A 23934-nucleotide genomic window follows, 5' to 3' on the forward strand; every position below is an offset into this window, starting at 1 on the left:
TCCCCCATCATCTTCCCTAGCCGGAAGTCATACCCGCCGCCACCTCATCCCAGCAGCCACGCGCTCCTCGGCGTCCGTACTTCAGCGGAGCGGCGGCTGCGAGCTCGGCGCACACTGGTCTGCATCGACGGCATGGCATGGCGCTGGTGCCTTGGAGAGCGAGCTCGAGCTGCCGCTTGAGGAAGGCATTGTTGCTGCTTCCTTCCCTATGAGAACTCTTCTTTTCTTGCATGAACGGAGCACAACAGAGCAGCTCCCTGCTTCTTGATGCTACCAGAAATAGCAGTGAAATTGAAGCTCTTCTTTCTGTTGGTTTTGATTTCTTGTTGTTTCTAAGGAACACCACTGAAGATCTTTGCTAGCAGCAGAATTGATTCATATAATGCTAAAGCTTCCGAAAGCTACAAATGCTGGTGGTATTAAAACAAACTAGACAGCCACGACGAACTTTGCCCCATGCCGGCTGCCTGCCTGCGTGGTCCTGCTCCGCCTTGCTCCGCGTCAGCGGCCCGGTGTCCGCGCCATGCGCCGCCTCGCACTGCGCCTTCACCAAGCTCCGGCCGCGGAGAGCGGCTAGAGCGTCACGCCCGACTACTGCCGGAGTCCCCGGGGCACCGGCTAAGCTAGCCATCAATCCGTGCCGTAGGAGCTCGCCTGAGCTGAGCTCGCTCGCGCTGGATTCTGTGAGGCCGAGCTCCGCCTCGCCCGCGCTCTTCCCTGCTCGACACGGGAGACCACGTGGGTCGGGCCTGCTGCCGTTGAACCGCATGCCAGCGAGCCTCGCTTGTGTAGGAAATAAACTTAATTTAGAATTTAACTTACACAATATCTACATCTACTCAAGTAAGCACAACCCTTAAAATACATAAGAGATTTAGATCTAAACCGGCGAGAAGGGGCATCGCGGACGTAGTAGATCCTCAATCATCTTGGTTGGGAAAATATGCGTTGTAGTCGTACTCGCCGGAATTGGAGTAGTTGTACTCGCCGGAGTCGAAGAAAAACTCGGCAGGTACCGGCGTTCTTCTGGCCTCCACCGGCACTGTCCTGGGACGGCGGCGGCGGAGAGGCGGCGACCTTCAGGTAACTCCAGCGCCGCCGTAAATCGGGTGGCTGTAGGGGGGGCGCTAGGGTTACTTTTGCAAAGTTTTCACTGTGCTGCAAAAGGTGCCGGGTCCTCTTTTAATGTGGCGCTAGGTAACCTGGGGTCACAATCAATGGGCTGATTGGACCCCGATCAAGGCGCAAACAGGCTTTTTCTCGAAGGTCTTGTCCTTCCTTTTTCCCGTTTTCTTAATGTTGTATTTTTGGCATTTTTGACCACCAAAAATTCCAACAGCTTCCTTTATCGACCTTTTTTCTCTCTCCTCTCTATCCGACGTGGATATACTACCGCAAGCTTTTATCGATCCGTTAGTCATGCAGACTTAGAGCAAGTATTATAGCAAGCTGGCTGAATCCTACGTGGAGTAGAGAAGGTAGAAGAGAGAGAATAAAGTGGGCGCTAGGCTTGCCGCCGGCTGAGGCAGGCAATTCAATCTCTGCTATGGGACTGGACGAATCAAAACTCTCGCACGCAGCCTGCAGCCGGCGCAGATGCCGGCGCATGCATGCGCACCCAGCCGGCCGGCGGGCTGGCTTACCTGTTCTTAGTAAGAGCAAGTATACGGGTGCCAGATCGGCGGGCGAAATGCCCAGGCACGTCAGACTTTGCTGACGTGGGAGAAAGAGAAATGAGAAGAGAGAGGGAAGCCGGCGACTCACACAACGCCGATTGAGAGCGGGCACAAGCCGTTCCCTTGATTCTCATTCGTCCACGCTGCACTGCGTGAATACAGAAGGCATTAAAGAGCTGGGGTCCACAGGTACTGCTCGAGTGACATGGCTCTCTATACGTCTGCCGGCTTATTAGCCATGCTCTAAAGAGTGGTTGCCCATGCCCACGCATTCAAACAGCGACATGTGGAGCAACCAAACGAGCAGTCTGAATAAGTCAGAAAAGGGAATCTGTCTGTAACAAAGGTGGACGCTCCTCCCCACCACATGCTTTCGCGCACAGTCAGTCCAAACGGTACAGACACTAAAAAACGAAACATGTGCGCACGGAGATTGGTCTCTATATTAGGACGGAGGGGGTATCTCTAACAAGTAGACTCCGTAAAGCAGAGTAAAATACCTTGCGTTCAGCTGCATCTGAGGACGCTGGCACGTTGATCCAATAACTAAGAAGATGACCTTAAAATTTTGGTTGACCATGTGATGCCGAGGTGTGAGTCAAGTCAGTGGAAATAATGCAGAGTTGGTAGATCCCGTGGTGCAGAGGTGTGAGTCAATGCAAGTCAATGGAAAGGCAGAGTTAATCATTGGCTTAATATTGTATCTGCAAATGAGAAGAACTGGTAATGGGTAGGTATCATCTTCCTCCTATAGAGTAACCTGTAGTACGTTTGCCCCAATATATTGGACACACGAGCAGCTCCTGAATCAAGGTACGCTACTAGCTTTAATTTCCACATCTAGCTACGGTTGAGTATTTGCTTCATGATTGCATCAGTTGCCGATTGCAGATCCTGTCAGAGATTGGATACCAGGAGTTTCCACTGATCTTATGCGCCTTCCAAGTTCAGACCCACAACGTTTCGGGCGAGCTCATTGATTTGGAAATTCTATTCAGGGGAAGGGCTCGGGAGACGAAGCTTGGAGGCCTCAAAGTTGATCCGTCTGAGCATCTGACAACGGTATGCGCTTTCTGTAATTTCAATCTTGTGTCTATGGTTCATGTTTATCTATCCGCGTGATTTCAGTTACACGATTTTACAAACTAGCTCACTAATCCAGCAGTTTTTCACTAACATCTCTAACACACATGGGCAGTAATTTTAACTGATTTCCGGCAGTGAAACCTCAAAGTATGAAACTATTTCGGGAATACTGTAGTGAGATATTCACTCTTACGGTCTTACCAAGCAGGACGTCGGGTGCAAAAACATATGAGGTCCTAAAAGTAACACCTTTTTGCCTTACTAGCGTAGATGCAGGTGCTGCCGCATGGTGTCTTTTTTTCCCCAAAAATTTAGTGAAGAAAAATTGGATTCATAGATCAAAATATTTGGAACTCTTAATACTAATACAATGGGATGAAAACACAGTCAACTCTCACTACTGGAAAAAGTGTCTTTGGCACCGGTCACGGATAGCCTTTGGTACTGGTTCTTACAACCGGTACTAGACATCCGGGACCAATGGCTCTAGCCATTAATACCAGGTGAATGACCCCGTATCTTTGGGTACCTTTGCACTGCGTCAAAAGAAAATTGAGGCACATTGCAGTGGCTAGGATTCAAACACGTGGCCTCTTGTCTCACGTGTATCTCCTTTACCACCTCATCTACAACGTAGTTGTGACTGAGGGAAAGATATTTTCCTTTTGAAGTAACATGTGAAGCACTTTTAGTACCGGGTGGTAGACACCACCCGGTACCAAATGCTAGACATAGGTACCGGATGATGTTTTCACCCGGTACTAATGTGAAATGATCCATTAGTACCGGGTGGTAACACCACCTGGTACCAATGTCTAGCCTTTGGTACCGGGTGGTCTTACCACCCGGTACTAAAGGATCCCCTGGATCGTTTCATGCACCTTAAAAGAAGCTTTGGTACCGGGTCATTTTGGTTTTGGTACCTTTGAGGTGGACCGATGGCCTCTTTTCTAGTAGTGTCTTGAACTGAAGAGATGAGTTTTTTTTCTGCGATATCGTAGAATATGGTGACATTTGAGGGGAAATTGCAAAGGTAAATACACATTATTGTACTTCATTTAGTAATGCCCTTTAATTTGATTAGGAAGAAATTGAGGTATTAAACCACAACTATGGATTCTCCCACCAACCGCTCATCTACACATCTTCTAGTAAGTAAAAGCACGGATACCTTTTATTTAACTAGTAACACCCTAGAGGCAGATCCGGCCAGTTCTCACTTTGTTCCTCACCACTAGAGGTAGAGCAACATGCAACCGGTGATGAACCTATATCATGATACTAGAAGAACAGAGGGAGATGGATGGTTCACTGGAGAATACATATATATTTTGTGTTAAGGATAGGATGCATCGAGAATAGAGAAGCTAGCAGCTTGAAGAAACATATGGCATCTCAGACTTAGAGATCTACCATCCCTTGGGTAACTAGCCATGTTTGCAGGAAATTATCAGTGCCATTGCTTCCACACACCTGCGTTTGCTTGCTGTGAATGTTGAATTGTATATTCCATAGCATTTGATTTGGTACCCTTCTCTATAATTCTCAAATTGACGCATTAGTAGCAACTATTGGATCATCTTTTATAAAAATAATAGAGTGTAGATATTAAGGTTATACACGATGACAATTGATGGGATGCATTGAGAAAGAAGAAGCCAAACAGATGAAATATAAGTCAAATTAGAGACATGTAGGCTGTTGTTGGGCATGGTGGCGGGGCAATTTCCAATATTAACAAACCAAAAGGGAAAACAAGATGCAAATTCCTGTGTCAACAATAACCAAAAATGTATACCGTCATGTTTAGGTTTTGATGAATTTTCAAAGTTTTGACTCCTCTTAGTGCAAAGAGATTTAATAATCAAAGCCAAGATAAGCAATCTCTATATAAATATTTCAATGAAAATCCACATACATGCAATGCAACCATTAGATAGCATTAAAAATGGAAGATTTGTCAACCTTTACATTTCAACTGCATCAATCAAGCACCATTATAAATAAAACTTTCTTAAAATTTGGAAATGAAATTAATACGAATTCGAAATAATTTTATATCTTTAGTGGGACATATGATCAGCCAATCTATCACCCATCAGGCATATAGCGAAGTGTACTTGCTCTTGCCATGCTGGAGCAACCATTTTCTAGTCTCTTCCCTTAGTGTCGTAATGTTGTATCAACATTCATGGAGTTAACAGAGAGTGTTGAGATATTGGAAATGGAAGCATCAGGAAAGAAAAAGAAAGGATATTAATTAATTTATCTGAACATTAGTAGGCGTCTATATAAGTGTTGGCTCATTCTCTACCTGGCATCCATGCATGTTCCCTTCCATTTATTCGGACCCGAGAATGTTTATCCTATGTTCTAGTTCAATCCTGCAGGTCATTTTGCCCGATGTGCCTCATGTTCATGTTTGGGTGCGAGATTGAGACAAATCAAGAACTGAGAACACCATAATCAGCTTCTAGTTGCAACTTCTAGGAAGCAATCTTCTCAAGGAGATTTGGCTGTCCTACCAATCGCTTGTCTAGAAAGGGTACCCAATCTTTCAAATACTTGTGCTTCAATGGCTCAACAATCTGACACACTTCAATATACGATCTTCCATCTGACAGTACTGTCGGGAGTCTGGAATCCCAAATGTCAAATTAGACAAGGCGTGCCGCATAAACTGTGTTGACGTGCTGAAGGAAGTTGTTGACATCTTCCAAAGGTTAGAGGGAATGGGTAGCAATGATGTCGAGGTATAGGAACGAGATGTCTACATGAGTAGCAAATGAGCAGTATGTTTATCGCTGAAAAGGATATGCACTATATTATCATAGTTAGTTATCTGCTGTTGATACTGTAATAAGTAACATATGAATGTTTTCTACCATTCCCTCAAAAAACATACTCGCTCAGTCCCATAAAGAGTGCAATTCTAGTTTTTTTTCAAACAGATTAATGGTGGACTGGTGGCGTGAAAAGACACTCATGCTCTGATTTGTTGGCCATATGCAGTTAGTTTTGGTACACAAATCAAATTAGACCACATAATTAGGTAGGTAGTTGTGATCCAATTTCTAGGATTGCACTATTTTTGGGACCTTTTTCAAACCAGGATTGCACTTTTCATAGGAACAGGATAGAGGGAGTGAAATCGAAGCAATGTTAGAAACTTAATTGTAAAACAAATGTTCCTAGCTACCTACCTATCATCCATCCACCGTATAAGAAGCTACTCTTGGCACGCGCTGCTCTCCACGCATAAACATTTCCTGCCCTCCCTTCCTCTGCATAGCGACACTATCAATTTTCTTGAGATGGTGTAAGAAGGCTGAGAAAATTCATCTGCCTAAAAACCATCAAGAAAGCCCAGGTATTGGGATGGGATGCACTGGGATAGAAAAGAGGAGATCTAGGGATCCTGTGTTTCCAATAGACATGATTTGTTGTCATCGTTATGTGGAACCTCGTCTCACGTCAAATTGTGATTCTTGGCAATCCAGGGAAGCAATGAGAGTTACTTCAAAATTAGTTCCGTAATAGAGGGGATACATTTCCTGCCTCCTTCCATTGGCACACGTAAAGTCAGCAGCACAATGCAAGTCCGAAAGGGTAGAGGGGACGAGAGTGACAATGCGCACCAAGAACGATGATGAGGTAGGGGAATGGGGTGCATTTAGAAACCAGAGTACCTCTCATGAAAAATCCAATGTGATTATGGGATGTACAGTGATAATATATTTCTTCCTGTAGCAGTTGAAACTGAACTTCTGAGCATAGCTATGCTCGAAATTCTTTTTGGGAGTGTTTGAGTCACTAAAAATTTGACTTCCTAGTTTGGAAATCTCAATTGCTGCTAGACTACAACCACGTGTGTAGCTATGAGATTCTTGCTCTTGAGTGTGAGATTACAATGAGAATCGCCCATATCACTGCATTCATGTTCTTTCTCCAGAAAAATAGGTACTGTAATTTTTTTATTATACAACATATGTTATACAAGCATTTTCTTTCCTACTTTCTTCCCTATACATTAGTATGATGAATGGCTTATCTGATGTACTTTGACCAGAGTCAAAATCTGAAGTGCATTTGGATTCTCTTAAACTACATATTCTATTTTGTTGGACTCAGATGCTGAAAAAATTGAAGGGTGGAGAAGATAACACCCAGGGAAGGCAAAGCTCTGCCTCAGATTGGTGTTTTCAGAGCATCGATGGATGCCTGGAAACCTTGCTCCTCGCCGCGGACTGAATCCCCTCGCCTGAATCTCATCCGCCGGGCTCAACGTCGCTGCCTCTGCCGACCCGGGATGCATCCTCCACGCAGGGGTGCCGCTGCTGCGATCCCCGCCGGCGATGCCTGCTCATCCTTCCGATCCATCTCCATCTCTAGATCTCTCTGTGCATCTCCCTTTAAATGAAAGAAAAAGACTGAAGCTTGCCTTGCTTTGCGCAGCCATGCAGCGGCATCCCGTGCGGATTTTGTGGAGATGGGCGCGGGATGGCTAGCCAGTTGAGGTCTCAAGTTGCCGGTGGCGAGCGCGCAACCTCACTAGGATGCCCTGTCGCCGGCCGAAACATTTGTGAAAAGCCCTCCGAACTGGATTATAATTATTAATCGTGATCCAAATATATGCAAATAACTCCCGAATATATGCAAATAAGGACCTAATAAATTGGATTTTCCATACAATCGTGCCCCTTGGTTTGGTTCGGTCTCTGCTATCCGGTCAGCCCATCCTCCATTCCTCATCCGCTTGCGCCTCCGGCCTCCAGCCGCCGGCCATCCCGGCTCTAGCACCGGCTTTCCCCTCCCTTGCTCCCAAATCGCCGGAATCATGGCCGGAGACGGGGCACAAGGTGAGAAAATCTTCGGCCAGCATCCGGCTGGCGCAGTCAACAGCTTGCAGCGTCTGGCGTGAGCATTATTTCAGGCATGAGCCTTCTTTCTTCCCAAACAGCGCCAGCCGTCTCGGTCTAAGCCCCACTCATCGGCGGCGAAGAATAAGCCAAATGGCAGCTGAAAGATTAATTAGCATGTGCCTGAACTTCTTGAGGCTGCCATTGCTGCTAACTGCAGAGCTGAGCAGCTTGGACTGAACATTTTCCTCGCCCTTCTCTTCTTCAGTCACTAACTTGAATGCAAAAAATGGCAGCAGATCGAGAAGATTATCATACTTTCTGTAAATCTGGAATGCATATCTAGTTAACCGTACAAGTGTATATTTGTCATTTCTGAAATTAAGTTGGAACTTAAGATTAGTACTGGAATTAAATTATTCCGTGCATGATCCCCAAACTCATACTCTATGGATGCTCTTGAAACTCAACACTGTACAAATGTACATGCGAATCAGCACACATGATCATGACATGAGTATTGATAAAATGATTTGCTAGGTTATAAGTGCCACTAATTTTAAAGTTATAAGTGTACGGCAAACTTTATGAAATGGTATAGTTTTATCCATACGTACTAATAGGTGAATGCACCTGTTCACAACTACCACTGAGGCTGACACATAAATGAAGCCTATACGTCGGGAAGATTCTCAAGTGAGGCAACTAAATGCCGGAAATAAGTAGTAAAGCATTTGTGTTCAAAGACTCAACTTGATCTCTTGTCTCTAACTCTCTCCAGGGTATACTTGCACTAGTAGCTAGAATGAAGACAATACAAGAACCAAGCAGCAAGGGACATGACTGATGTCTGATATAGGCATACGCATGGGATGCATTAGGGAATAAAATTGGTGTCAAACAAATGCTTGTTCATGTCGAATAATGTATGCCAGCGCCGTGGATCTTGGATCAGACCCGGCTACTGCAAATTCTTGGTGATCCTGAAGATTGATGCAAGGGAACGAAGCGTGCAATGAAGGCAGCAGATAGATGTGTAGGCAAAATCGTGTGAAGGACATGCAATGAACTCCAGATCTGCGAGAACCTGTCCGGGCCATGAAGTGTGAAAGAAGGAACAACCAGACAAGCACTGTGAGAGCAGCGCTGCTCTGCACCGGATTGAGGCTTGCTACCGTGGTAGTGAAAGAAAATTTGAAGTAATATGTAATTTTCATAGTATAATTAATACTGAAATGAGTTTTTTTGCGATATTGGAGAATTTAGTTGGATTATATGGAAGAGACAAGCTATGAAACTTGGGATTTAATTTGTTGCATCGCTTTAACATGCATGTCTCAAAATGGAATGGAACATATAAGAAAACTAAAGTTTTCATATGCTTTCTTTGGTGAAATCTTTACATGATCCGATATGAAGCAATTTTGCTCAAGAAAGCTGCAAACCGATTCTCTTTTCTATTACAATTTGTCAAGCAAAGTTGTCTCTGGTGAAAGGGATATCTCGGGGATCTGAGAGCATTGTATAAGAACATATAGTTGGCTCGTATGACTCACAATAACTCAGAAGTCCATTAAAAAATGTCCACAAAAGAATTTGGTCACAGTCTCACAGATGAGGGGAAACTGAGAACGTAACTAGCTACACGATTGCAGTTCATTTAGTAACACCCATTAATTTGCTTATGGAAGGAAGTGTGAGCTATTAAACCACAAGTATAGATTCTCCCACCAACCATTCATCAATACATACAGTGTGTGAATGAAAGCACATATGCCCTTTATTTAATTAGTATTTAAAACCCTAGAGGCACATCCGGTTCTCACATTGTCCCTCACCACCAGAGTCACAGCAACATGCAATCTGGTGATGAAGCTATACTAGAAGAACATATGAAGATGGATGGTTCATTGGAGAATGCATATTTGTGTCAAGGATAGGATGCATCGAGAATACAAAAGTTAGAAGCTTGAAGAACCATGGCATCTTACAGGCTTGAAATCCTAGAGATCTACCATCCCTTCTCTACCAGAAAATATGAGGAATGTGGAGTACTCTATCCTGCTGGTGATGAGTGAATTGTCAACCGTGCGGTGTGATCGTGCGCTTGGTCTATGGTTGCAGGTACTCGGACGTCGAGTGTCGACGGAGAGCTGCCGTGGAGGTGCTGTGGCCGATGGACCGTGCGGTGGACGGCGGTGAAGGGCAGCCGGGACTGTAGCTCGGGCCGGGCGGCAGCTGTGGTGTCCACTCCTGAATCGATGGCGCAAGCGACGACGGAAGGGGGGTTTCTTGGTTTGCGCCACAAAACCAAGGATGCGGACGGCGGTTTAAGACGCCAAGTCGTGGAGGCACGGGCGTCGGTCTCAGGACTGACGGAGGTGACTGGCGTCGGGCGGCGTCTAGGGCCGTCAGAAGGCCGAGGCAGGAACGGTGTCTAGGGCCACAGCGTGGAGGCGGGAATCTTCCCGCGCGTGGAGTTTTGGCGGTTTTCTCAAAACCGGCCACCTACCCAGGTTTCGCGGACCTTCCAAAACCGCGGACCGGATCTTCATCCACACGGCGGCATCGCGGAGAAGACTTCGACTCGAAGAAAGAACCTCGACCGTCGGATGAGTCCTTGTATCTTTTTCCGATTTTGCCCCTACGGGCTTCCTAGTGTCTAATTGAGTCTAGGGGTATTTTAGTCTTTAGTCTAGAGAGTTAGTGGGCTTAAATATCTACCCCCTCACCCTCTCTCTCTCTCTTTCTCTGCTTTTTGGCCTGGACAGCACGTCGCCCCTTCTGCTCCTGGCGCCCCTCTCCTCCCTGTCCCTCTCCTCTCCTCTCTAGAGTTAGGGATTAGAGGTATGGATTCTTGAGGATTTTGTACTGAGATTGATCGGGAAAGGAGGCCCTTCCCTCCTTGTGCCCTCCGGGGTTTTGAATTCATCTCGTTCTTGTTCGTCTTGTGCCTCGTTTGATTGAATTTCGATTTTCATTTGTCGATTCATGAGTACAAGTTAATGGCTTGATTCTTGATGATTTCGTGACTCTTTGTAGTGATTCAAAACCATCTAGCCTAGTGCTATACCCTCCGGAATCACGAGTCCCCCCGAATCGAAGTTGTTGCGTTCTTGTGAAAACCCCAATCTTGCTCGAAATTTCTTCGATTCCTCCCAAACCATGGAGTGATTCGTTGATTCCTTCCGTGGACATGTTCACAAGTCCTTTGTGATCGTGCCTACGAATTTTTGCGAGATTTGGACTTGGTTTGATCCTTCGATCATTGAGTTTTTGGGCGAGGCGCGGACTGGAAAAGTGTTTCTAGACTCGAACAGAGTTTTTACCTATCACCGGTTAAACCGACGCTTGTGGTCATGTTGCGTCGGTTCAACCGGTGAGTAGGCCGTTCTGTGTTAGGGTTTTGGCGTTTGACTCGTTGCACCGACGCTTGGAAATTGTTGAGCGTCGGTTCAACCGGAGCTTAATGCGACTTAGTTTGCTGGTTCTCTGGACAATTGAACCGACGCAAGGGCTTTGATTTCGTCGGTTTAACCGGTGCGTTGAATTTCAATTTTGCGATCCCTCTAGACAACTGCACCGGCGTTGGTGTTTGATTTTACCGGATCATCCAGTGTGTAACACCGGTTGAACTAACGCTATTCAAACCCATACGTCAGATCAACCGGTGCTCACTTTTTCACTGCTGCCGGCTCTGACTCATCGGTTCAACCGACGTACTTAGTCTCATATACGTCGGATCAACTGTTGAGTTATACCGTGCTGGTTCTTGTGCTGTTTTCTCGCGTTTGCTTCCGCGCTTGTTCACACTTGTTCCTAGGACTGTTTTGTGTCGGTATAGCTCCTCTATAGTTACTCTGCACTTTACCTAGGACTCTAGGGTTGGGTGCGCACTTGGGATCAAAGGCCTAACTTTCATTTGCAAGAATTTTTGATCGGCTCCCATTCACCCCCCCCTCTGGTCACCAGTTTCGGTCCCTCAAAATAGAAATTTTGTGAGAGCCGAAAACACTATAATGAAAATAGCCAAAACTGAAAATGATCTATGACGTCTAACTCTCACGAAAGTCCCCTCATGAATCAGGCATCACGAAAACAACATTTTCAAGAGAGTCAACCGCCAAGATCTATTTTCATGGCGATGACCTCGATGAAAATATATTATGACACCAGGTCTCATGATCGTTTTCATGAGAGCGAACCATCAAGAAAACGCCGCCACAAATGCTTTTCGTGTAGGCTTATAACACTCATGAAAATTCATTTTCCTCTCCAAGCCGAATCCATCATGAAATACATTCAGACCATCATGAAAAAACTGCCAAACCAAAGGGCGAATTTCATTTGCATGAGTTCATGCCACCAGGAAAATACTACACACAAAACACCAGATCCCGTTCCAGCAGACATCCATGCTTATATAGTATCCATGTAGCACTCCAGCACATAATCCATGCACATATATGATCCAAATATAAATATAATTTGCATTCATGTATGAAGGAGTCTGGCATTAGCTACTGAAGCATACAGATCCGAAATTACCCCCATGTTTAGTCTTGCATACAAGTCCATAGATGCTACAACAATTAAATCATACAATCCTACACTCATGCACCCAAAAGGTTAGCATCAACTATGTTGCAGCCACCAATCCATAGATATACCCAAAAGGGATTACATGTGATGAACCAGTAACCTGCAAAAGAGGACACATGAATGCATAACACTTAGAGATTCTCTCATTTAATTGAATAGAAGTAACCTGATTTGTTGGCTTCACTTATTTCTGCGGTCTTTCAAATGTTTGCATCAAATTATCTGTTTCATTGCTTCCACGCACCGACATTTAATGTGAAAGTTGAATAGTATATTCGATGGCATTTGCTTTGGTACCCTTCTCTATAATTCTCAAATTGGCGCATTAGAGAATAGAGGGTAGATATTAAGATTATACACGATGACAATTGATGGGATGCATTGAGAAAGGAGAGGCCAAACAGATGATGACATATAAGGCATATTACAGACATGGAGGCTGTTTTGGGGATGGGATGCGCTGGGACAGAAAAGAGGAGATCCAGGGATCTTGTGTTTCCAATAGACATGATTTGTTGTCATGCTTATGTGGAACCTCGTCTCTCGACAAGTCCTGATCCTTGGAAATCTAGTCAAGCAATGCGAGTTACCTCAAGATTAGTCACGTAATAGAGGGGATGCATTAGCTTGAGGGTTTTATGCAGGCACTAACATGTATGTATCGGGATATAGTTGACCATATTGAGTCATCAGCTCGATCACCTAGCTGCAGTTGACATTTTGCAAGCGTCAAGTGTATGTGATTTCTCTGCGGCATCACCCTAGTTATTTGCCAGCGTCAGGGTTCAACTTGTGCTATTTGTATCAAGTCCAGATTTATTTGCTGATTTGTACTACAGTTAGTTATTGTATAAAAAAAGAAAGAAAATATGTGGATATATTAGACATCGTTCATAAATCAATGCACCACCAACTGATATACTCCGCCTAGTTAGTCGCAATGCAAGTAGGTGACGTTTTAGGATTGTCTGAAGTTAATTATTCCAAACTTTGACTGCATATTACTTTTTACATGTCGAGCTTCAGCATTTGGAAGTGATATGAGTACATTTGTTTTGGAAAATAGTATTTTAAAAGTATGTGTTTTCTATATCTTGTAGATATTAAAATAAAAAAAAGTAGGTAGCATAACAATTGTCGACAACACAATAAATTCAAAGTACTAATAGAAAAAAAATACTGGACCACAAACACCAATCAAGCTACCGCACGTCCAACATGCATGTATACTCAGCAGGCACGCACTTGGTGCATACACAGCAGCACAATGCAAGTTCCAAGGGGTAGAGGGGAGAAGAGTGACAGAATGCTCACCAACAACGACGATGAGGTATTTGGAATGGGGTGCATCACAAAGGAAACCGGTACTAGGCTGGATGATGTCCAATCACAATTCGAGGAAATTGGAGCACGAATCGAGGAAATTGGAGCGCGCACATTTGGATGCGCTCCAAACCGTGATACAGTTAATCAAAGAACTAATCAATGCCGAACCGTGATGGAGGAATTGGTTTGGCAAGGCATGACATGCGCCATATCTTGGCCTCCCCGTTCAGGTCTTCTATCTTGAGCTCCCCGTTCAGAGCTTCTTCACATTGTTGGCTGCCATGAATCGAGTTGCCCGATAATCGAGCCGCATCGGGCAAGTTCAAATGGAAGATGAGGATCGAATCGTCATCTAGATAGGCCGGGGCTCGTTCGTTGGCCCGTGGGCTAATTAATTCTTCAGCATATCCGAATTTCCTTTCGTCCTTTATTTGTCACTCAATGCCTGTCAAATACTTGTTGGCACTCAAATTTCTCTCCAAATTTGGTCTCCAAATAAATAAATAGTGTGGGACCGGAACGGGTGATCAGAGGGGGTGAAGGGGAGCTGATCAAAATCCCTCTGAAAAGTTGACCCCAATTCACTGCCCAAAACACCTCTCTTCTAATCGCGAAGATGACACAAGTTAACTGGTGACATGCTCATCCTAAAAACGATTAGGAAGCGGAAGTACAGATTGAGCAACGCCGAGAGCTCGACACAAAGTGGAAACAAAAGCGAAACGATTCACTTGTTACCAACAAAAACTTCACTTGATCAAATGTGCACAAGCAAAAATGTCACGAGCACTTCACTTAACCAAGATTACAAAGTTTATCCAAAAGGCCGATCAAGAGACTCACCAAAAATATTGGAACTAATCACCGTAAAAGAGTACTCTTAACTAGGCAAGCAAAGATTAACAGTTGGAGCTAATTAACACAAGTCAATTAAGCATGTAAAGATCTAGTGAAGATTATCAAGTGCAAGAGCTAATCATCAAAAGCTAAAGCATGCAAGGACTTGCAAGCACTAGTAACAACACAAACTAATTAACTAGCTTAAGCAGGAAAAGATGCATGGAAATTAAATTGCAAACCAACACCTGCTAGCTGCTGGACGGTACTGTGCAACCGGCCACCTTCCTGGGCCACGTGCCTGCTTGCCTTGCGTGCCTAGGAGCTGGGCTGCTACGTGCAGCTGCCGAGCCTTGTGCAGAGCTGGGCTGTGGGCCTATTCTGCTTGCTGCGCTAACCAGAACGGTGGCCGCGAATCCAGCCGCCTGCTCGCGTTTGGGCCGTGTACTCGGCCTGCCAGTCGCACAGGCCTGCTCCTGCACTGGCTGCCTGGCAGCCACGTCTGGCTGGGCCACGACCCACGAACGAGCCGCCGCGCCTGCACAGCGCTCTGTCGTGCATGACTCTTCCGGAACTCCTGTTCCTCGGGATCAAGCCTGCACTTGTCCTTCACCACCAAATATAGATGGTCAAACGGGCGGCCCGGCACGAGCCCGTTTAGGCACGGATTAATAAACGGGCCGTACCGTGTCTGCTCATGGGCTGAACTGTCGGCCCAGACACAGCTCGAAAGTGCTTTAATCGTGCCAGGCTGACCCGTTTGGCCCGACAGCCCGAAAGTGCTTTAATAGGATTTAATAATAGAGTGGGCTGGTATTTAAATGAGCTTATCATGCTACCCATCGGACTGATTGGGCCGTCTATTTCGAGACGTGCCGGGACATATCCAGCGGGCCGACAAAGAGGCCTAAGCACGGCCCGACAATCGGGTACGTGCCGCCCGGAGCCCAAAAATCCTCGGGCCAGGGCCGTGCTCGGGTCGGGCTAAATTGGGTCGGGCCTCGTGTCCCCATGGACTTCGGGCCTCGTGTCCCCATGGACTTCGGGCCAAATGGCCAACTATACCACCGAATCATGCATCGGCGTCAAGACTCTTACATGCCTATCATCACCGCACGTCACATCCAAGATGGAGCTCGCCCTTCATCACAACACAATGTCGTCGATCGTCACATCGTATCCAACACCTGCATATCAACATTGTCAATCACTTATCATCCAAAAGTGACCATCAATCCTCAATCAGTTTTTTTCTAGTGAAAGAACATGTATTATTATATGTTATAATCCGTGTAAAAAGTAAAAAAAATATATGTCAACTGATCTACCATATTCCTCATTTCTGTATACCACTTCTTGCTCCTCAGCCGGCCACGTCACCCACCAGCAGCTGCCGTCGGATCTCCGAGCCATTGGATGTGATCGGTTGGAGCTGCTTCCGCATGTAGCGGCTTCCCCTGGTCATTGTTGCCCTCCTGACTTCTGCTACGAAATTAATCAGCCAGATATTTCGTGACTCATCCATCCTCTCTCTCTCCAGTCTCCCGAACCTTCCCCTCGCGCGATCCCGACCGTGGCGCCGCCGCTCCCAGCCACTGCCTCCGGCGCCGCTCTGAGCGGCCGCGCTCCCGAGCGCCATCCGCCCCCCCCCCCCAACCCGCACAGAGGTTGCGAGCCCGCCGCTGGTGGCCGCGGTGCCGCGAGGCCGCAGCTCCGCCCTCACCGGCTCAGATTCGCCAGGTGCTCCGTCTGTCCCAGCGCCGCGCACTCCACCCCTGCCTCTTCCTTGCTCTGACGTCCCAACGCTGTGATGCGCTACCTCGGAGCCCCAGCGCAAGAAGACCCTAGCGGAGCAGCCCGGGCGCCGGCGTCTCCCTTGGTCCCACTCCCGTGTCCGTGTCGAGCCGGCGATGCCCCGCCAGTGCCTTTAGGCCGTGCGAACGTCCTCCAGGTTCCAGCATCCAGCCAAGCTCTGCCAGCCGCCGGGATTCCTGGGCACCTCTGGTGAGCACTAACTAATGAGTACAGACTACTACATATTCCCTTGAAAATGATATGAATTTTGTGCAGTCGTGTACACTCATATGCTTCAGATGCCGGCTGCAATTTGTGATTCACCATATTAAATGGGGCTTATGCCGCATCTGTTGCCACGGAGTCCGCTGCCTAAACTGAAGGGTACAGATATTATTATGCAACTATTCACAAGTCAGCATTTTGTCTACCTAAACTTACCTATTAATTCGAAGCCTATGTACTATCTTTTGTTGCTGTGGAAATGGTTTTGCTCCTTTTCGCTCATACCTCTGTACATCTGTAGTTTTCAGGCTACGAAGCTAATTTCAGAATTATTGCTTCCAAAACAGTATGTGCAATGCAATGGATCCACTGAGGATCTTATTAACACATTCTAGAATGGTAGCGATTTATGATATATCAACAAATATAATATTGAGCCACAATGCAATGGATCCACTGAGAATCTTATTAAGCCATTCTGGAATGGTAGCAATTTATGACATATCAATAAATATAATATTGAACCACAATGCAATGGATCCACTGAGAATCTTATTAGGCCATTCTGGAATGGTAGTGATTTATGATATATCAATAAATATAATATTGAACCACCCTTCCAGCCACTGAGAATCTTATTAAGTCATTCTGGAATGGCAACAATTTATGAAATACCAATAAATGTAGTGTTGAACATTTGAACCACCCTCAGACTTGGGCATATGTGCAATGCGCTTTTTTTTTTACTTAATTCTCTGCATGTGTTGGCAGGGAGTTGCCTACCTAAACTCAATGGTACAAATATTATTGTTCAACTATTCACAGGTTATTATTATGCTTACGGCTTACCTAAACTTAGTTATTATTTGGGAGCCTATGTGTTATCTTTTGTTGTTATGGAAACAAATTTGCTCCTTTACATTCTTGCAATTTCCTCATACCTCTGCACATCTTTGGTTTTCAGGCATCGTCTATTCTACTTACAGACTCATTTCTCGAATCAGAGCATCCAGAAATTTAAACCAACATATCTTGCTGTAATTTCAGCAGTTGACAGCCAAACAGCTGAGTATGCCTCTTCAATTAATCTGAAGGTGCCTCAGGTGGCATAATGACCTGTAAATCTGGAGTTTAGTCTGCACCTATTTTTGCAGTATATGTACTCTTCCAGTGCCCCTGTTAACTGAAACCAGTAGAAAAATCAGGTCAGAACTCTCAACCTTCTAAAAAGGAGATATGCTATTCCTTACATGATAAAAAAGTGAAATGTGCCATTACTGTTTGCTTATGACAGAACATGACCTCACACTGTGCAGCATGTTGAATATCAAAATGTCAACCTTCCGTGAATGTACTTATCTCTTCTCCTATCCCACTTAAAACATTCCTAATCAGTGTACGTAATACCTCATCATTTATTTCACACAAATTTCAGTTTGAAAGCAATACTGCACCAATTTAGCCACTCTACAAAGAGTTATAATTTTTCAAAAGCAATACTGCACCTATCTAGCCGCTCTACAATGGGTGATAATTTTACCATGTGCATTCCTTATTTCTTGCTCATTCATCATCAAAGCATTCCTGTGATGGCCCTTGCATGCCATCTAGCCAGTTCTAGAAAGACATGAACCTACTTTGGACAACTTAATCTCGCATCCTGTTTAACTATTTTTTATGCGAACAATCTTTATGCTTCTGATTGCTAAATCATTTGCATGAAAGCCAAGGAATAGGCTAATGAATGACATAACGTTTTTTTTTTTGGTGTTTTCCTTGCTACTACAGCTGCTTCTTGATGAAAAGTGTGACAGCAAGGTGCCACCATCAAATCATCTCTGCAAGATATCATTTCAAGAATAGTCTGTTCACGTGTGAAACATTAGGTTCTCTGATCTGTTCACTCTTTATCCTTTATTTAATACATAATACTTCAAAAAAATGTAATTGGGAGTTTCAATAATCTTTCTGTATGCCCATAATTACAGTAAGTATTACCAAACATGCCCCGCGCAATGCGCGGGGGGGACTGCCTAGTATCTAGTTATATGTACAAAATGATCTAGACTACTCCTGTTGAGATGCATTATATATGGCGCATCTAGTAGCCCATTTAACCTCAAAATGACATAGCTAACAAGACCTGATAGTGGTCTAGCTAGTTTTTTTTTAGGGGCTAGTGGTCTAGCTTGTCTATAACATACTAACGGGCCATGATTTCGAGCCCTGTCGTGAGCCATGGCTCCACGTGGGACCCATATAATATTCATACGGGACCCATGTATTCTTAATGTGGGACTCATGCCTTGACCCCATGTGGGACCCATGTAATGTTCATACGGGACCCACATGGGACCCACGTACTCTTCCGGTAGGGCTCACGTACTATTATGGTGGGCTCTTTAGGTGGAACCCACATACTATTCAGGTGGGACCCACATACTATTCAGGTGGTACTGTTCATAGGTTTGCACGTACTCTTCAAATAGGACCCACATGGGACCACGACTCTATTGAATGAGTCTCTTTTGTCTTTTTCAAAAAATTATGTTCCTTCTATTATTTCAAAACATAAAATATATTTAATTATTTTTATATAAAAAATAATAACTAGACTTTGTATATTACGTCCGCATGTGGTAACTCTACTACTTTCTGAATTTTGCTTTCACTTTGTAAACTCGCAAAATATAGTCGAATTATTCATTCATTGCTAAGCTTATCATTTTTCCCCTACCAAAAGCAATATTCAATGTACATTAATCCATCAACTATACCTACTAAAATAAAAAAATAGTGAATCCCTAACAAAAATAATATGTATCTCTATACTAAAATATCTGTAATTGCCACGCTCTTAAACTCTGAACTGCTATACCAAATTTAATGTAACTTTTATATTTGCTTTAATACATCGATACGATGTTGCTTTGAACATAGCAGGGGAAAATATTTTTCCATCATTACTTTAGGCCAATATTTTAGGTATAGGCGTGCCACGTCGACCTGTCTAGTTAATCTGAAGCTGTCTAGTTTGGTAGGATCCAGCAGGAGTTGAGATTTATCCGGTAGCGTACGTGTTGGCCGTCCTTCTCGCTTTCTCAATCCTCACGGGCAGCTGCTGATAAAGCCCACGGTAATCGGATCACGGCGATCTGGCCATGCATGCAAGGATGTGTGGCCCCTACACTTGGCTGGTACATGTGTCAGTGTGTGCAAGCAAAGAGATAGGATATCGTAGGAACAACGAGATCCTACACACGCGTGCATGGCTTCATCTTCATGCATCACCTATCAACATCTAGGGGATCAAAGGATCAAACTTAGTTTGATCTAGGGGCTTGTAGTGTGCTAATGACCATTCTCCTGCCACAAAATTTCAAGACTCCCTCTAGCCTTCAAATAACTATTGTTATGGTATGCACTTCAAATTAACTTTTGAAAATGGTATGACCAGATTCTTCTTCAATACTAGCAGTTTCAAAACATTGCAGATTTACTATATATCTTAAATGTGTTTAATGCTATTAACTAAAGGTTAAAATAGTGTTTCAGTGACCATGTCGCCTTTTGAAATGACAACTATATATATTTTGAAGACAACGGAATAGCTCTAATGTTCATAACGCGCAATAGTTATGAGTTCTTGAATATACGAACGACAGTCACACAGCTCAACATTTCTTTTCTCGAATACACAGCTCAACATTTCTCATATAGTTTAACCTCCCAACATCCTCTATCAGAGTAACACTTAATAATAGTTTTACATCTCCGTTATCATCATCATCATCATCATCATCATCATCGGAATCCGGCAGATTTATAGAATGACAATTATCTGTATATAGGAATTAATCCATCTAAATAGAATTAAGTATACTAAAGTCTAAAACCGAACGGGATAATCTATCATCGTCGGATTAGCAGTTGTTGACCCTGGCCTCATTGGCGCCATCGCCGAAGCACCTCTTCCAGAACCAGTGGCGGCGCCAGACCCTGCCCACCATCTCGTCGATGGGCACGCCCTTGGTCTCCGGCAGGAGGACGAGCACGAAGGCCCCCATGACGACGATCCACGCGGCGAAGAAGAAGAAGATGAAGGCCCTCATGGCGCACATCATGGACAGGAACGCCTGCGCGATGAGGAAGGTGAAGAGCATGTTGGAGCTGACGGCGATGGAGAACCCCGCCGCGCGCGTCTCCAGCGGGAACGTCTCCGACGGGATCAGCCACCCCAGCGGGCCCCACGACCACGCGAAGCTCGACACGTAGACGCAGATGAGGACGACGATGGCCACCGCCCACGCGCGCCCCGGGCTGCCGTCGGCCCGCACGTGCGCCACCATGATCCCGCCGACGGCCGCCTGCGCGACGAGCATCTGCGCGCACGCCTCCAGGAGGAGCTTCCGGCGGCCGACCCTGTCGACGAGGACGATGGAGACGACGGTGGAGGCGACGTTGACGCAGCCGGTGACGACGGCGGAGAGGAGCGAGCCGGCGGCCCCGAAGCCCATGGTCTGGAACAGCACCGGCGCGTAGAACATGATGGCATTGATGCCCGTGAACTGCTGGAACACCTGCATGGCGACCGCGATCACCAGCGGCGGCCGGCTCTCCGGGCGGAGCAGCCGGCGGTAGGGCTTCTCCTCGGCGTTGAGCGCGGCGGCCGCGTCGCACGCGGCCCGGATTTCGGCGAACTCGCCGTCCACGTCCGCGGTGCCGCGGATCTTCTCCAGCGTCCGCCGGCCTTCCTCGGCGCGGCCGCGCTCGACGAGGCTCGTCGGGGTCTCGGTGATGGCGAGCGAGCCGACGAACAGCACCGCCGCGGGCGCCGCGGCGCCGCCGAGCGCATAGCGCCAGCCGGCGGGGTGGACGCCGGCGGCGAAGTAGTTGACGACGTTGGCGACGAGGATGCCGACGGTGACGTTGAGCTGGAAGAGGATGTTGAGCGCGCCGCGGATGCGCGCGGGCGCGATCTCGGAGAGGAAGAGCGGCGCGGCCTGGTTGCCGAACCCGACGCCGACGCCGAGGCAGACGCGGCCGACGATGAGCATGGCGAGCCCCGCGGCGCCGGCGCAGAGCGCGCTGCCGGCGAGGAAGAAGGCGGAGGCCGCCTGCATGGTGCGCCGGCGGCCGAAGCGCGTGCACGCCCGCGACGCCGCGAAGCTGGCGGCCAGCGCCGCCAGGTACAGCGACGACGTGAAGAGCTGCAGGCGCTGGTCGTCGAACTTGCAGTAGTTGTTCTCCCGCGCCCGGTGCTTCCGCGCGTACACCGCCGGGAAGAAGCGCACCAGGAAGTCGTCCATGGCCGTCACGCCCCCGGAGATGCCGACGTCGTAGCCGAACATGAGGCCGCTGGTGGCGGCGACGACGCCGCAGATCCAGACGTACCAGGTGATCTTGCCCCCGAACTCCCGGCGGCCGGCGGCGGCGGGCTTGGAGACGGCCAAACCCCCGGCCATTCCTCCGATCGATCCTCGCGCGTGCAAGATGCGGCTCGATCGGCCGGGACAGTGGAGTGGAGATCGGAGTACTACGCGGTGGAGATCAGGAGATGGAGAGGCGGGCTGCTGGCCTGCTTAAATAGAGGGAGGGAGGGAGGGCGATGGATAAGGCGGGCAGGGGAGTTGACGCGGTTCCTCGGGAGTTCAATTTGCTGAACGGATAAAGGATAATTGAAGGATAATGGCAGTTGTTCAGGTACGCCCTCCGATGGATAATGGCAGCATGCTCGTGCGGACGTGCTTATTTTTCTCACTTTTTTTAAAATCAACTTTTCCTGATATAACACTTCTTCTTGCAACTTTTTAGAGCATCTTCAAAAGTTTGTCATACTGTATTTGGTAAATTTTGTGATTTGCCAACTCTCAAAACTATTTGCCAAGTAAAAAACAGTTCGATCTCCAATAGTTTACTATTTCGGATGTAAGAATTGTAACCCTTCATCTGTAATGTATATGCTCAATCTGTTTGGCTTCTTGATTACAATTGAAACCCTTCTTCATATTAGTGTCTTACATATTTGTGCATCACAACAACAAAATATCATTAGCACATTTTATATATCGTGGTCTACAATATATATATTTTGTTTGTCATCATCCTCTCTGCAGTCTAACCTGTATAACTTCACAGTGCTAACATGGTTGTAATAATATTGTTCACTTCATGTAATTGGTCTGCATTGTACATACATCTCAAAGTTTACTGGTTTTACTTTTTACTAGTTCTGGTTGATATTACAGTTCAAACAAGTGGCTATTGATATGTTGCCTTTGGCTCTGCTGCATCTAGTTCCGTTGGCTCTGCTGTATCCAGTTGCTTATGGCTTTTTTGAATTTTCCCTATTTCCCTTCATCTAAATCACACTAAAATTTGTATTAGGCTAACTATATGTGAATTATATACATCTCAATATTTTTTATACAATTGAAACCCTTCTCAGATTAGTGTCCTACATATTTGTGCATCACAACAACAAAATGTCATTAGAATATTTTATATACAGTGGTATACAATATATATATATTTTTTGTCTGTCATCATCCTCTCTACAGTCTAACTTGTATAACTTCACAGTGCTAACATGGCTGTAATAATATTGTTCACTTCATGTAATTGGTCTGCATTGTACATACATCTCAAAGTTGGCTGGTTTTACTTTTTACTAGTTTTGGTTGATATTACAGTTCAAACAAGTGGCTATTGATATGTTGCCTTTGGCTCTGCTGCATCTAGTTCCCTTGGCTCTGTTGTATCCAATTGCTTATGGCTTTTTTGAGTTTTCCCTATTTTCCTTCATCTAAATCACACTGAAATTTGTATTAGTCTAACTATATGTGAATTATATACATCTCAACATTTTATATATAATTGAAACCCTTCTTCAGATTAGTGTCCTACATATTTGTGCATCAAAACAATAAAATATCATTAGCACATTTTATATACAGTGGTCTACAATATATATATTTTGTCTGTCATCATCCTCTCTGCAGTCTAACTTGTATAACTTCACAGTGCTAACATGGCTGTAATAATATTGTTCACTTCATGTAATTGGTCTGCATTGTACATACATGCGGCGCGGCGTGGGTCCGGGGAAGTTGAAGCGGTGCCGAGGAGGTGGAGAGGCGTGGGTCCGGCAGGGCGGACCCACCAATCGATGAAGACTAGGTGCATTACATTAGATAGACCGATTTGGCTATATGATTGTGGGCAGTAATGCTACTAAGACCATCCCCAACCTTCCTATTAGGATGGTGTCCATAGCATTAATGATACTGCCACATAAGCAATTTGGTGACATGGCAAGAGAATTAAAGAGGGAAAAGATAGATATGATTTCTCATGCAAGACTCCATGTCTACACAAGAACCAAGAAAGAGAGAGGAGTGATAGGGTAAGTCAAAGGAGAGAAGAGAGATGATTGAAGGGTAAAAACCAAGATGGACATGGGCCATGTTTGGAGAACTAGCTAAGGGTTAGAGTTAGAGTTAGAAAGTAGCCCTTGCAAATAACCCTTC

The 23934-nt window shown here is 45.7% G+C and overlaps 1 protein-coding gene and 2 long non-coding RNA genes across 6 annotated transcripts; 2 read left to right on the forward strand and 1 right to left on the reverse strand.

The window, feature by feature from the left end:
- The first annotated feature begins 4230 nt into the window (after positions 1-4230).
- LOC120659667 lies at positions 4231-8954 on the forward strand. Its single transcript, XR_005669130.1, has 2 exons — positions 4231-7344; positions 8403-8954. It is a non-coding gene; the product is annotated as an uncharacterized LOC120659667 (long non-coding RNA).
- Positions 8955-15787: 6833 nt separating this feature from the next.
- LOC120659668 lies at positions 15788-18431 on the forward strand. Of its 4 annotated transcripts, XR_005669132.1 has the most exons (4): positions 15788-16390; positions 16457-16564; positions 17370-17610; positions 17700-18431. It is a non-coding gene; the product is annotated as an uncharacterized LOC120659668 (long non-coding RNA). The 4 variants fall into 4 exon arrangements; XR_005669133.1 differs by having other exon boundaries at positions 15793-16390; positions 16480-16564; positions 17370-18431; XR_005669131.1 differs by having other exon boundaries at positions 15799-16390; positions 17370-18431.
- Positions 18432-20157: 1726 nt separating this feature from the next.
- On the reverse strand, positions 20158-21936 carry LOC120658708 (sugar transport protein 8-like). The gene has a single exon (XM_039936940.1). It carries the CDS (start codon positions 21868-21870, stop codon positions 20329-20331), a length of 1542 nt encoding a protein of 513 aa, XP_039792874.1. The 5' UTR covers positions 21871-21936; the 3' UTR covers positions 20158-20328.
- Between the last annotated feature and the right edge of the window lie 1998 nt (positions 21937-23934).

This window comes from Panicum virgatum, chromosome 2N, assembly GCF_016808335.1.
Source record: "Panicum virgatum strain AP13 chromosome 2N, P.virgatum_v5, whole genome shotgun sequence".
NCBI lineage: Eukaryota > Viridiplantae > Streptophyta > Magnoliopsida > Poales > Poaceae > Panicum > Panicum virgatum.